A 13,555-nucleotide genomic window follows, 5' to 3' on the forward strand; every position below is an offset into this window, starting at 1 on the left:
CACCTTAGTCCTCAAGCTGACATCTCTGTTCTTCAACACTTTAAAAAGTTCCTGTGCATCAGATTTGCCTAATGCAATACGTCGTCTGATCTCTTGACTGCTGCTTCTGTGAATGTTGATAGTTGATCCAAGAAGAATGAAGTTCTTGACAACTTCAATCGGTTGCCTAGAGGATGCTGATGCCCTTCTGGGCTCTAGGTGCCCATAGAGCCCAGTCTTAGTGACATGCTTTCTTCCTTTCACTGGTGTTTAGAGAACATCCCCAGGAAGTGGTGGTTAGGTATGGGGGGAGCCCTGTCAGGTAAAGAATTCCAGAGTCTTGTGCTGAGGACAGGATTCTAAAATGTGTACCAGCATCTAAGTGAGGCTCTCTCAGACCATAGCTACTAGATTTTTTGGACCGTTGGAACACAAATGGAAAGAAAACAGATGCTTGTGTGGATCTGTTAAAAGAGGGTTTGTTTCCTTCCTCTTAATATTGCTTTGTCTTTTCATTCCATTTTAATGAAGTTCAAGTCCTATAAAGACGGTAATTCATAGCACAATAGGGTGACATTTCTCTGTATTTACTTTTTTGTGGTGAAAATATATGCAGTAAAAAGAAATGAACTAAACATTCCTCCATACACATCCAAACATTTGCCAACTTTGCAATTTCTGCATGTCTGTTTCAGTGAGATTGATTGCATTCTTCATGCTACTCAGCCATTATCTCAATCCTTTTCCAAATTATTCCACCACCATTCACATAAGCTTAATGCCCCTAAGCAAAAATTCCTTCCCTACTCCCACCCACCCCTAGTAACCACAAATCTTTGGTTTTCATATATTTGCTTATTTCATATAAGTGAGATCATAGAGTATTTGTCCTTTTTAAACTGACTTATTTCGCTCAGCATAATGTATTCAAGGGTCATCCATGTTGTGGCATACATCAGGATTTCATTTCTTCTTTTGGCTAAGTAGGAATACTTTGTGTCCATTATTCTGCTGCTGTACAGTTGGGTTCTTTCCATGTTTTTGACTGTTGTGAATAGTGATGCTATGAACATATAGACTTGGAATTGCTGTGTCATATGATACATATGATAGTTCTCTCTCTCTCTCTCTCTCTCTATATATATATATATATATATATGTATATATATATAAATGTTTTATTGTGAGTTATGTGATAGTTTACATGGGAGAACATTAGTTTTACATTCATTCTTTTGTATATTGTTTCATTGCCATGGTTACAATCCCCTCCACGCATCATCAACCAACCAAAGGGTATACCCTGCAAGCCTGCCCCCCACACCCTTCCCTCTGGTCTTCAGAACACGGTCTCTCTCCCTCTCTGGATCTAAAGTCCCCAGCTGCTCCATCTCTCCATGTCATCATCTCTGCCTTCATCTCAGGCATCACTGCTTCTCTGGGTATCTATATATATTTTTTGAAATCAAGTTTTTGAGGAACCACCAAACTGTTTTCCACTGTTATTAAGTGCCATTGAGTCGGTTGCAACTCATGAACCCTTTATAGGGTTTCCGAGGAGTGGCTAGTGGGTTTGAACCATCTGCCTTGTGGCTAGCAGCCCAGTATTAATCCTTCAGTGCCACACCAGGACCCCACTTTCCACAGTAGCTGTACCATTTTACATTTCCACCAGCAATAGATAAAGATTCTAGTTTCTCCACAACCTTACCAACACTGGTCATTTTCTGGGTTTTTTTTCGATCATTGCTGTTCCGTGGGAGAAAGATGAGGCTTTCTTCTCCAGTAAAGATATACAGCCTGGGAAACCCTGTACAGGGCTTCTATGAGTTGGAACCGACTCCATGGCACATAATCACCACTACCACCACCATTATAATAGATTGAGGTGATATCATTGTGGTTTTTGCATCTCTATAATAGTGGAGTCCTGGTCTGGTGCTGCAGGATAATGCAATGGACTGCAAGGTCAGTTAAAACCCCATGATCGGTGGTTCAAATGCACCAGCCTCACCTCAGAAACCCTACACAATGTCGCTGTGGGTCGGAACCGACACCATGACAGTTAACAACAACAACATACTATCTAATGATGGGAACATGGTGGCATTGTAGGATAAACACTAGACTGCGAACCACAAGCTCAGGGATTCAAGCCCACTCACTAGCTGTTCCATGGGAGAAAGGTGAGGCTTTCTGCTTCCACAAAGATTTAGGGCCTCAGAAACCCTATACGAGGTTGCTGTGAGTCGGAACCAGCTTGACAGCACTTAACAATGACAACAATAGCTAATGAACTATTTTAACCAGTGTAAGATAACCACTGGAATACTACCCACAAGACTGTTGGTTCAAACCCACCAGCTGCTCCCAAGAAAAAAGATCAGTTTCAGAAACCCTGTACAGGGTGGCTATGAGTCAGACCACCACTCATCTGTCACTTTGCTGTACTGTGATAGCTTTAGTGTTGCTATGATGTTGGAAGCTATATTGCTGATATTTTAAATACTAGCAAGGTCACCCATGGTGGACAGGATTCAGCTGAGATACCAGACTAAGATAGACTAGGAAGAAGGGCAGGCACACTATTTCTGAATGTTTAGCCACTGAAAACCTTGTGAATAGTAGTGGAACATTGTTATATGGTAGTATGGGAAGAGGAAAACATCATGAATAACTAGAATATTGTCAGACACAGTGCCGGAATATGAGCCCCTCAAGTTGGAGGTACCCAAAATGCAACTTGGAATAGCTGCCTCCTCAATGTAGAGCTGACCATGATGATATGAATAAAGTAAAACTTTCAAGACCTTCATTTGCTAATGGGGGACAACTGAAAATGAGAATGAGCTGCAAACACCCATTAATACTTGGAACATGGAATGTAGGAAGTTGAAACTTAGAAAATTGGAAGTTGTCAAAAATTAAATGGCATGTCTAAAGATCGGTATCATAGACATTAGTGAGCTGAATGTCATCAGTTCATTCCTCTGTCAGTTTGTTGTACTGTGGTGGCTTGCATGTAGCTGTGATGCTGGAGGCTATGCCATTGATATTTTATATACCAGCAGGGTGACCCATGGTGGACATATTTCAAAGGAGCTTCCAGATAAGACAGACTAAAAACAAGGAGAGGCAGACTACTTCTGAATTTTAAGCCACTTAAACGAATAGCAATGGAACACTGTCAGATGGCACCAGAAAACTGAATAGTGAAAAATGAGACATAGCATAAGAATGTTATTATATATAGTGCTGGAAGATGAATCTCTCATGTTGGAAGGCAACTTAGGAAGAAAGAGCTGCTTCCTCAAAATAGAGTTGACCATGATGATACAAATGGAGTAAAGCTTTTGGCACCTTTGTTTATAATGAGGCACAACTCAAAATGAGGAGAAACAGCTATAAACATCCATTACTAATCGGAACATGTTGTTGTTGTTAAGTGCCGTCAAGTCGGTTCTGACCCATAGCGACCCTGAACAGGGTTTCTGAGGCTGTAAATCTGTACGGGAGCAGAAAGCCTCATCTTTCTACCGCAGAGCAGCTGGTAGTTTCAAACTGCTGACCTTGCGGTTCGCAGCCCAATTCATAACCACTGTGCTACCAGAGTTCCATATAGTGTATGAAGTATGAATCTAGGAAAATTGGAAATTGTAAGAAATGAAATGTAACACATAAACATCAATATCCTAGGATCACTGGGCTGAAATGGACTTGTATTGGCAATTTTGAATATGCCCATCATATGGTTTAATATGCTGGGAATGACTAAGTGAAGAGGCATGGCATCACATTTCATCATCAAAAAGAACATTTCAAGATCTATCTTGAAGTACAGCAATGTTTGTGATAGGATAATAACCATACGCCTACAAGGAAGACCAGCTAATATCACTATTATTCAAATTTACGCACCAACCACTAAAGCCAGTGAGGATGAAACTGAAGAATTCTACCAACTTCTTCAGTCTGAAATTGACTGAACATGCAATCAAGATGTATTGATAATTACTGGTGATTGGAGTGCAAAGGTTGGAAATAAAGAGAACGGATCAGTAGTTGGAAAATATGGTCTGGGTGATAGAAACAATGATGAACATCACATGATAGAATTTTGCAAGACTTATACATTGCAAATACCTTTGTTAAACAACAGAAAAGATGACTAGACACATGAACTTCACCAGATGGAATACACAGAAATCAAATTGACTATATATGTGGGAAGAGATTGTGGGAAAGCTCCTAACATCAGCCAAAAGAAGATTAGGATGTACTGTGGAACAGACCATCAATTGCTCATATGCAGGTTCAAGCTGAAGCTAAAGAAAATTAAAGCAAACCCACGAGAGCCAAGGTACAACCTTGAACATATCCCATCAGTATTTAGAGATCATCTTAAGAACAGATTTGATTAATTAGACACTAATGACCAAAGACCAGAATGGTTGTGAAATGACACCATGAACATCATACAGCTAAATGTAAAGCTGATGATCATGATCTTGTCTGCTGCCCTTTACTCAATTCACAATAAAAATTAAGAAAAACAAAAAACTTTGAGGAAAATGAGTTTAAATTTTAGTGTTCAAAATGTTCTTTTGTTTTATCTTTGTCTTTCTACAGCTTCTCTACAGTTAAAAATAATAAGCTTTTGTTTAAAAATTTTGTAATAAACATTTTTAAACCTAGAAAAAAGAGAACGCCATACAGGAAGAAAGCAATAGGTCATTAAGAAGACAAGAAAGAAGGAAAAGATCAAAATGGATGTCAGAAGAGACGCTGAAACTTACAGCATAGCGATGCTAAAGGAAATGGAAGACATCAGGAAGTGAAAGAGCTAAATAGAAAATTTCAAAGGGCAACTCGAAAAAACACAGTCAAGTATTATAATGAAATGTGCAAAGATCTGGAGTTAGAAAACCAAAAGGGGAGAACACACTCAATATTTCTCAAGCTGAAAGAACCGAAGAAAAAAAATTCAAGCCTCAACTTGTAATAATGAAGGATTCCGTGGGCAAAATATTGAATGATGCAGAAAACATCAAAAGAAGAAGAAAGGAGTATGCAGAGTTAATTGTACCAAAAAGAAATAATCAGTGTTCTCCCATTTCAAGAGATAGCACATGGTCAAGAGCCAAGGGTACTGAAGGAAGAAGTCCAAGCTGCACTGAAGGCATTGACAAAGAACCTGCGCCAAGAAATTCAAAAGACAGCTACCTGGTCAACTGACTGGAAGAGATCTGTATTTGTGCCTATTCCAAAGAGAGGTGATCCAGTGGAATTTGTAAATCATCAGACAACATCATTAATATCATTTGCAACTAAAATTTTGCTAAAGATAATTTAAAAAATGGCTGCAAAAGTACATTGACTGGGAACTGCCAGAGGTTCAAACCAGATTCAGATGAGGACGTGGAATGAGGAATATCATGCTGTACTCAGATGGATCTTGCCTAAAAGCACAGAATACCAGAAAGATGGTGATTGGAATGCAAAAGTTGGAAACAAAGAAGAATCAGTACTTGCAAAATATGACCTTGGTGATAGAAATGATGCTATGGTTTATTGACTATGGAAAGACTTTCAACTGTGTGGATCATGACGAGGTATGGATGCCATTGCAAAGAATGGCTATTCCTGAATACTTAATTGTGCTCACGGAGCACCTGTATATAGATAGACTAAGAGGCAGTTGTTTGAACAGAACAAGGAGACACTGAATGTTTTAAAATCAGGAAAGGTATGTGCCAGGGTTGTATTCTTTCATCGAATTTATTCAATTGTATGCTGAACAAATAATCCCAGAAGCTAGATTATATGAAGAAGACCGTGGCATCAGGATTAGAGGAGGACTCAACAGCCTGCAATATGCAGATGATACAACCTTGCTGGCTGAAAGGGAAAAGGACTTTAAAAACTTACTGATGAAAATCAAAGACCAAAGCCTTCAAAATGGGTTTCATTTCAATGTAAAGAAAAGAAAAATCTTCAACCAATAAATAGCATATTTAAAGTCCAATAAATAGCATAATGATAAATGGAGAGAAGATTAAAGTTGTCTAACACTTCATTTTTCTTGGATCCATTATCAACACTCATGGAAGCAGCAGTCAAGAAGTCAAAGGATGTATTGTAATAAACAAATTTGCACATGATCTCTTTAAAGTGTTGAAGAGCAAAGATGTCATTTTGAGGACTAAGATGTGTCTGACCCAAGCCATGGTATTTTCAGTAACCTCATATGCATGCAAAAGTTGGACAGTGAATAAATAAAACTGTAGAAGAATTGATGCTTTTGAGTTATGGTGTTGGAGGAGAATATTGAAAGTGCCATGGGCTGCCAAAAGAACCAATAGATCTGTTTGGGAAGAAGTGTAGCCAGAGTGCTCCTTGGAGGTCAAGATGACCAAACTTCATCTCTCATACTTTGGACACATTGTCAGGAGGGACCAGTCACTGGAGAAGGTAACGTGGAGGGTCAGAGAAAAAGAGCAAGACCCCCAACGAGAAGGACTGGCTAAGTGGCAGCATTGACGGACTCAAGTGTGGCAACAGTAGTGAGGTTGGCCCAGGATTGGGCGTTGTTTCGTTCTGCTGTGCATAAGGTTGCTATTAATCAGTACTGATTTGATGGCACATAACAACAACAAAACCCTTATCAGATATATGGTTCTTGATCTTTATTAACTTTAAAAATTATTTAGCGTGTATTGATGGGATTTTTGGTTCAGGTTGAGAAGTGGGTTGGTTCAGTTTTTTAAACTATTTAATTGTGTTAGATGAATGAAAGAGTAATGTTGGGAAGGTTTATTAGCCAAGGGACCTTGAACAAGTCACTTGTGTCTGTCCCATTTTTAGTGAGGGCTGAAGAACAATGGAAACACAGACTTTAGATGAGGGTTGAGGATCTTTTTCACTTCTTGTTTGGGTGATTTTCTGGCAAGTTGCTCAGTTTCCCTAAGAGTAAGACTATTATGCTGCAGTGTACAGAGCTGGAAATCACGTTGGTGTTAGTGTGAGCATGAAATGAAAAGTGCCACATGGGATTACATGGGGTTGAACCTACTAGCTGACTTCTGACACACATTATTGTTAAGTGCTGTTGAATAGGTTCCTCTAGTAGGTTTCATCTTATAGCAACCCTGGATAGGGTTTCCAAGGAATGGGTGGTGGGTTTGAACCGCCAACCTTGTAGTTACCAGTCTAGTGCTTATCCTGTACAGTCTCAAACCAGCTGACACATAGCAGGCTGTAAATAAATTAGAGCTAATTTATTACAAAGGTCTGATGTTTTTGTTAGCTAGGTCTCTTACTTTCTTTGACTCTGCCAACTTTGAAGAGCCTCAGATTTAATGCATTTTCAGTTGGTTCAATATTTTGAGGATGTTCACCACAGAGGAATGTACTTTTGCATATAATATGTGAACCTTCACTTACTGACTTTAAATCAGTTGAATTTTTCTTTCAGTAAGAATGTATTGCTTTCTTACAAACTTGGTTTTCTTCATCTAAAACTCTTGAGAAGGTAGCAGGGAGTTGCATGTTTTCTGTCTAGTAGAACCAAGGCAGGGTCCAGGATCCTCTCTGTAGTCATAAGAGATGCTCCCCCATGATTTCTGTGTCCTAGCCTTTGAATTAGAATGGTCATGTTCATGTCATCAGCCATTCAGAGCCACTGGTCAGCACACACAGAGTGAAAACTGACAGATTCTTGAAAATTTAAGCTCAGTCAGCTCTGCTATATTTAAAGCTCCCTCAGAAACAGCTCTCAGAGTCTTTATGGACAAAGCCATATACGACAAGAGTCAACTAGCCAACCGTCTCTGTGACACTGTGAGGTGGGAATAATGAGGTGGAATGCCCTGAATGGGTGTCCTTCCTTCAGAAAAGAGCCCTGTGCCCACCCCTGCACGTCACTTCTTTCAGCCACAAATCACTGTTGGGGGCCTCAAGGAATGCTGCAACCAAGGGGGCCTGGGTGAGACTTTGGGGGTGGTCTGTGAGTGCTGAATGTGACAGATTGTAGCGTAGAATGTTCTTTACAGTCCCCAGAGCTTTGGCTGTGGTGAGCGCCAATTTTTCCCCCCTCTTTTCCTTCTCTATAGCATATTAATGGCCCCAACTGGTAGAACTATTTTGAGTTGCAGACAGCTTGATTTATCCAAGCTCTGTTCTTAAATGGTTGCTAATTTCTCACTGCACGAAAATTCACAGTTTTTCATTGAGTCAGCTTAATAACAAGATCCAGGCAGACAGTCTAGCTAATTCTAAACACACTTTAGGTGCTTAATATCAATGTAGTAAAACTCTAAATCCTAGAGCTTTATCAGGAGGCAGAGTAAAAGTTTTTTTGCCCCCAGAATACATTGAGAAATTATGGCAGAACATTTGGAAGCACTGAGACTCCATTTCTATTGCACAGTTTGCTCTTTCTGTGTTGTGCTTACACTGTGGGAGCTCAAGCAGTGATTTTTTCTTTTCAGGAACATCTGTGGTAGAATGACTTACCATAGAAGTTGGGGTCTCTAATACTTAGTCCTGGAGTCCTAGTGTGTAAGATAAGCACTGGACCACAAGGCCAGTTTAAACTGCAAGGTTGATGGTTCAAAGTCACCAGACACTCCTTGGAAATCCTATACAGGGTTGCTATGAGTTGGGACCACCTTGACAACAACACCAATGTCCAGTCTTACAATGTGATGACACTTAGACCATTACATGGTAGGGATGGGGCACACATTTAAGCACATCCTCTTTGGTGAGGTGACCTATTGTATTTTATTGTTTTTCTGTAATTTATTTTTTGTTTTATGAACAAAATGGGAATGGTTAGAAGGCATTAACGTCTCTGTATTTGCTCTTCTGGTGCACCTGATTCAGCATTGCTGTTGACCCAGACTATGTGTGTGGCCCTTGTTTCGAGCTTTGGGGTGTTCTGTGTAGGTGGAAGGCAGCCACGGTGTTGGGATGAAGGAGAGGTTCTCCCCCTTCCAGAGCAGCTGGACTGAGGCCATACAACAGTGGCTGGCACAGTCAACAGAGCCCAGAGCGTCTTCCTCACGCATTGCTGTTGGAGGAAACTAACTTTCGCTTTGCTCAGCGGGCCAATGGATATTCACTCCTTTTTGGTTTTGCCTCAGTTGCTGAGTTTATTTGCTACAGGGACAACCTAGAGCTGCCCCCTCCTCAGCTTTGACATGAGTGAGAGGGATTCAGCTATCCTGCTGGAGAATTGAATGGATTGCTCTGGCTTTGGCAGAGTGTCTGTGACTGCTCCAAGTTGAAGAGGTTTTTTTTCTGTGGTTTCTCTCAAGTTGCTTCTTTCTGTCAACCCTAGCATGTGTACTTTTTTGTTTTGCCTATGTTCACATGTAGTATATATTTCTGTGACTTTTATAAATGTTCATTTCTCTAAACCTATAAAGCACAAAACACTTTCAGACAAATGATTTCTTATGTAGGTAAAAACATGGCTGGGGAAATGGTCTATTCCTTGGCTTGTTTAGTAGTGTCACAGGGATGTGGGGAGAGTTCATTTTGCTCTTGGTCTTTGATTCAGAGCCTGGTGAGGACTCATCCGAGAGGCCACTTGATATTTCAGAGGTTGGCAGCATGACACATTGATGACTAGACAGCTTGTCATCCTAGGCCACAAAAGTAACAACTGTTTTTAAGGTTTGGCCAGACTTCATGTTCTCCATTCTTTCCACCCCATGTTGTATGGAATTCACACGATGCCGTTGAATTACTTCAATCCCTTTCTTAAAGGAAAAGAAATCTGGACCAAGGCTCCAGGGGGACTAGTCGTTTGAAGGTGTATTCAATAATTTTCTTTGTCTGAAGACCTAGTAGCTATAAAGATATTGCTTCGCAATTTTACCATACTAATTAATTTCAGCTGTAATTTTTGCAGGCAAATCAAGGGTCTTGACAGATGATTTGGAATGAGTGCTATTTTAAAGTCCTTTTTAATGTATCTTTTTCCAAATCAAAAAATTCTGCAGGAGCTGATCTTTATTTGCACTTACAAACATTGTAAAATGTCACCTGTTTTTTTTTTGGTCATGAATTAAGTTGTATGTGCAGTACTTATTATTGTGCGTATTAAACAAAGACTCGGTGATAAAGATGTTTTCACTTTTGCCCTTGCTTAATTGCAGACTGGGAAGAGTTGGTTAATTCATCTTCTTGAAGAAGATGGGTTGATTGAGGCCTAGAAGCATGTAGGATTTATTACCAAAATGGGTTTTAGAGGAGAATGCTGTCCTTGGGTACAAAGAGGTCATTGTTCACAACTAGAAGCCTTGGGGTCCTCAGAGACAGTTCCATTAAAAATAAACCTGTATCACTTTTTAAAGTGATTAAAGAAGAAACACAGACTCCAGAGAAGACTGTCCTGGGATCTGTGTGACCTGCTCATTCAGCACAGGTGCAGCCACTTCATTGGATATCACATGTAAGGCAGGGTAACTTTTCTGGGAGACATTCTGTCCCCATTCTAGGTGGGGCAGAGGTAAATGAGAAAGGAACACTTACCAGAGAAAGTACATGGAAGAACCTGCTTCACATGTTGGATGATGATGGGTTTTTTTTCTTCTTTTTTTATTATGCTGTTTGGGCATCAGCCATATGAGATCATAGAAATGAGAGATGGAAAAGACCTACTGTATTAGGTCATCCAGTTCGTCCCCCACTTCCAGAGCCAGATTGATCCCCACAGTGTATTTTCCAGGACTCTGTCCAGTTTTTTAAGTGACTCAACTGATGGAGTTTCCACCAGCTCCCAGAGGGTGCAAAAAGGTTGTTGTCTGAGTCTGCTAACTTGAATCAAGAACTTATTCTTATGCCTAATGGCAAAGATAACAGTGATAATCCCAGATTTGAGGATAAGTACTGCCTCTGTCACCAGCTTGCTGTATGACCTTACATGGCTTCAGCTCTCAGTCCCCATGTCCCCTGCTGCAAAGTGAGGGTGGGGAGCTGTGTTCAGTGGCCCAAGGCTCCTTTAGTTTAAACATTCTGGAGACTTGGCTGCTAGGACCCTTACATAGTGCTTTATAGTTTTCACAGCTTGTTCACATTTGTGATCTCATTTGAGCCTCACCAGTACTTTGGAAGAAGGCGGATCTTCTTGTCCTCCTAGCACATCCTGACCATCTCTCTGCCTTGATTTGGTTCCTTGTTAACCAGGCGAAGAAGCTTAGGCATAAAGAGTGCACTGCCCAAGGCCTTCTGGTCAGACAGGAAGTGGGTCATGTCTTCCTTTGGTTTTGCCATGTGGTTAGTGCAGGTGGAACACAATTTGTTCTTAGTTGAGGTGGGGTTGCCGCCTTTTCTGGAGCCACACACCACCTATGAAGCAGAGCTTCCTGACACCTGGCTTCCTTCACCTCATCTGGGAAAGCCTGTGTGGGGTATGATGCACTATTAATGGATTAGAAGTAGCTGCTCTGAAATAGTCATCACATTTGTTCACTGCTGGAGTTCATTACCACTGGGAGAAGGGGCTCTGAATGTATCTTCAATGCGTTGAACCATTGGGAGTTAGTAAACATGGTTTTGAGTGTCCCATCATTGATTCAGATTCTGCGATTCCTTTTTCTTGACCTAACCCAATGATATATAACTTTCCCTAAAGAGAGTATTAACGTTTATTGCAAATGGTTGCTCATTAAGATTTCTTTTTAAACGTACCCTTTTTGTTGTCAGCTTGAGTATATTAAATTTTAAAACCTGGGCTTAGTAAGTGCGTAGTTTAAGTAACATTTAACAATGTGATTAGTCTCAATAGAATTGTAATAAAATGGTTGCTCTTGTTAGTGTATGAAAATACATGAAGTATGACATGAGTCATAGAAATGGGGTGGGGGGGCCTAGGGATCTGCAACCAAGACTGATGGGGTTCCTTAGTCCACTACACTTGAGTGACCCTCCTGTTCCTACTGCCTCTCCAGGGGTCCCAGTCTGAGATCTGTGTGTCACACTACTTCAGAGCTCAGTGGTTTCCGTGCTCAACCAGATCTCTCTTGTTTGATGTGTCCATAACCCCACCAGTCCTTGGATGCTTTTTTTTTTTTTTTTTGGTACTTTCTCCACTCCCACCCAGTCTGTCAGAGTGGATCCTGGGTGTGGTATGGCCTGGAAACCCCCAGTCACCTTTTCCAGGCATAGCCTCCAGCGTTTCTCAGAAGGCCCTGCAGTGGGTCTGTGTAATTTGAACTATTCCACCACTTTGGATTATGTTTGTTTTGTTTTGCTTTCTGTATTTGTGCATAAAATATTTCAAACATATAGACAGGCAAAGGGCTTTTCTTTTCTTTGTAAATCTTGTTTTTCCAGCTTCAGTATGCAGTTAGATGCCCAGGCGAAGACAGGTGATGAAAAGAGCGATTGGCTGAGAGCAGGAACTCAAACCCCAGTTGTGAGGCCCTGATCCCATGCTCTGCCTCTGGGCCTAGCTGCCATACTGAGCGGGTGCAGGAACCCACTATAGTCGAAAATAGCACTCACCAGGGGTACCATTTGCTAGCATACTGGTGACAGGTGAATGGCATATCCAGGACCTCACAGCTGCCTCCCTGCCTCTGTAGGCCTCCTCTGAACACAGATAGGAACAGGCCAAAGAAAATGCATCCCCTCAAGACAGCCTACACAGCAGCTAGCAGCCTGCTCCACAGATGGGGAGACACTGAGTACCTTACTCAAGGTCAGCTAGCCAAGACCCTTACCCAGGTGTGTGACTCCTTCATGAACCATCATGAGGACTCTTGACTCTAGGGAAAGGTGTTTATTGTTCCCACTAGCACACTGTCCCCTCTCAAGTCACAAGAAAACATTATTTAAATTACCAAATAAAATATCTTCAATAATACAAAAATAATGGAGAAAATTGCCATTATGATTGAGAAACAGAATCAAGGTTTTTTTTTATTGTTTGTTTTTTAAAGCACTACTATCATTTTGAACTTCTCTCCTAGATCTTGAGGAAGCTGAAGAGTCTGGCCTTGGACACGGAAATGGAGCTGGAGAGACAGGATGAAGCCTTGGATGGCATCACCTCGTCTGTGGACCGGGCAGCACTAACTATCGACAAGCATAACCGACGAATGAAAAAATTGACATAGAAGGAAAAGGAAACACAGATGGGACTGTTTGTGAAAACAGTCTTGAGTATGTTGTTCTTGACCCCTGCATGCTTCCCTTGTGATGAAGGCCCTGAGAAGTAGTTCCAAAGGGCAGGAGAAGTATTTACAAGGTCTGTCCAAGAAAGTGTCCCCTTCCTTGAGATTAGGAGGTTACTGACCTGATCTCTGCTGTGAAGAAGATGGGGGCAGTGAAGCTGGAGATGACTGTGCCTTCACTAAAGGGGTTTCTGGTCAGTGAATTGAGGCACAGCTCAGAAGGAGAGGGTTTTGCCTTCACACACAAGGATGACAGGGTAGTGTTGATCTCCCAACAGGACATTCAGCAGGCATGGCTGCTTTATGAAGTTGGGCTGCTCTCAGGCTGCTGTTCACAGCAGGTCTTGTCAGAGCCATCCTGGGATCACGAGCTCTTCCTCTAGACGTCC

At 41.2% G+C, this 13,555-nt stretch overlaps 1 protein-coding gene across 1 annotated transcript in view; it reads left to right on the forward strand.

Annotated features, from left to right (window-relative positions):
- SNAP47 (synaptosomal-associated protein, 47kDa) overlaps positions 1–13,109 on the forward strand; it is a 75,717-nt gene extending 62,608 nt beyond the window's left edge. Inside the window, exon 4 of the mRNA XM_006876071.1 lies at positions 12,963–13,109. Within this exon, the coding sequence (XP_006876133.1) occupies positions 12,963–13,109 (147 nt within the window). The remainder of the gene's footprint in view (positions 1–12,962) is intronic.
- The last annotated feature ends 446 nt before the right edge of the window (positions 13,110–13,555 follow it).

The sequence above is a fragment of the Chrysochloris asiatica genome, unplaced genomic scaffold (assembly GCF_000296735.1).
Source record: "Chrysochloris asiatica unplaced genomic scaffold, ChrAsi1.0 scaffold00352, whole genome shotgun sequence".
Taxonomy (NCBI): Eukaryota; Metazoa; Chordata; class Mammalia; order Afrosoricida; family Chrysochloridae; genus Chrysochloris; species Chrysochloris asiatica.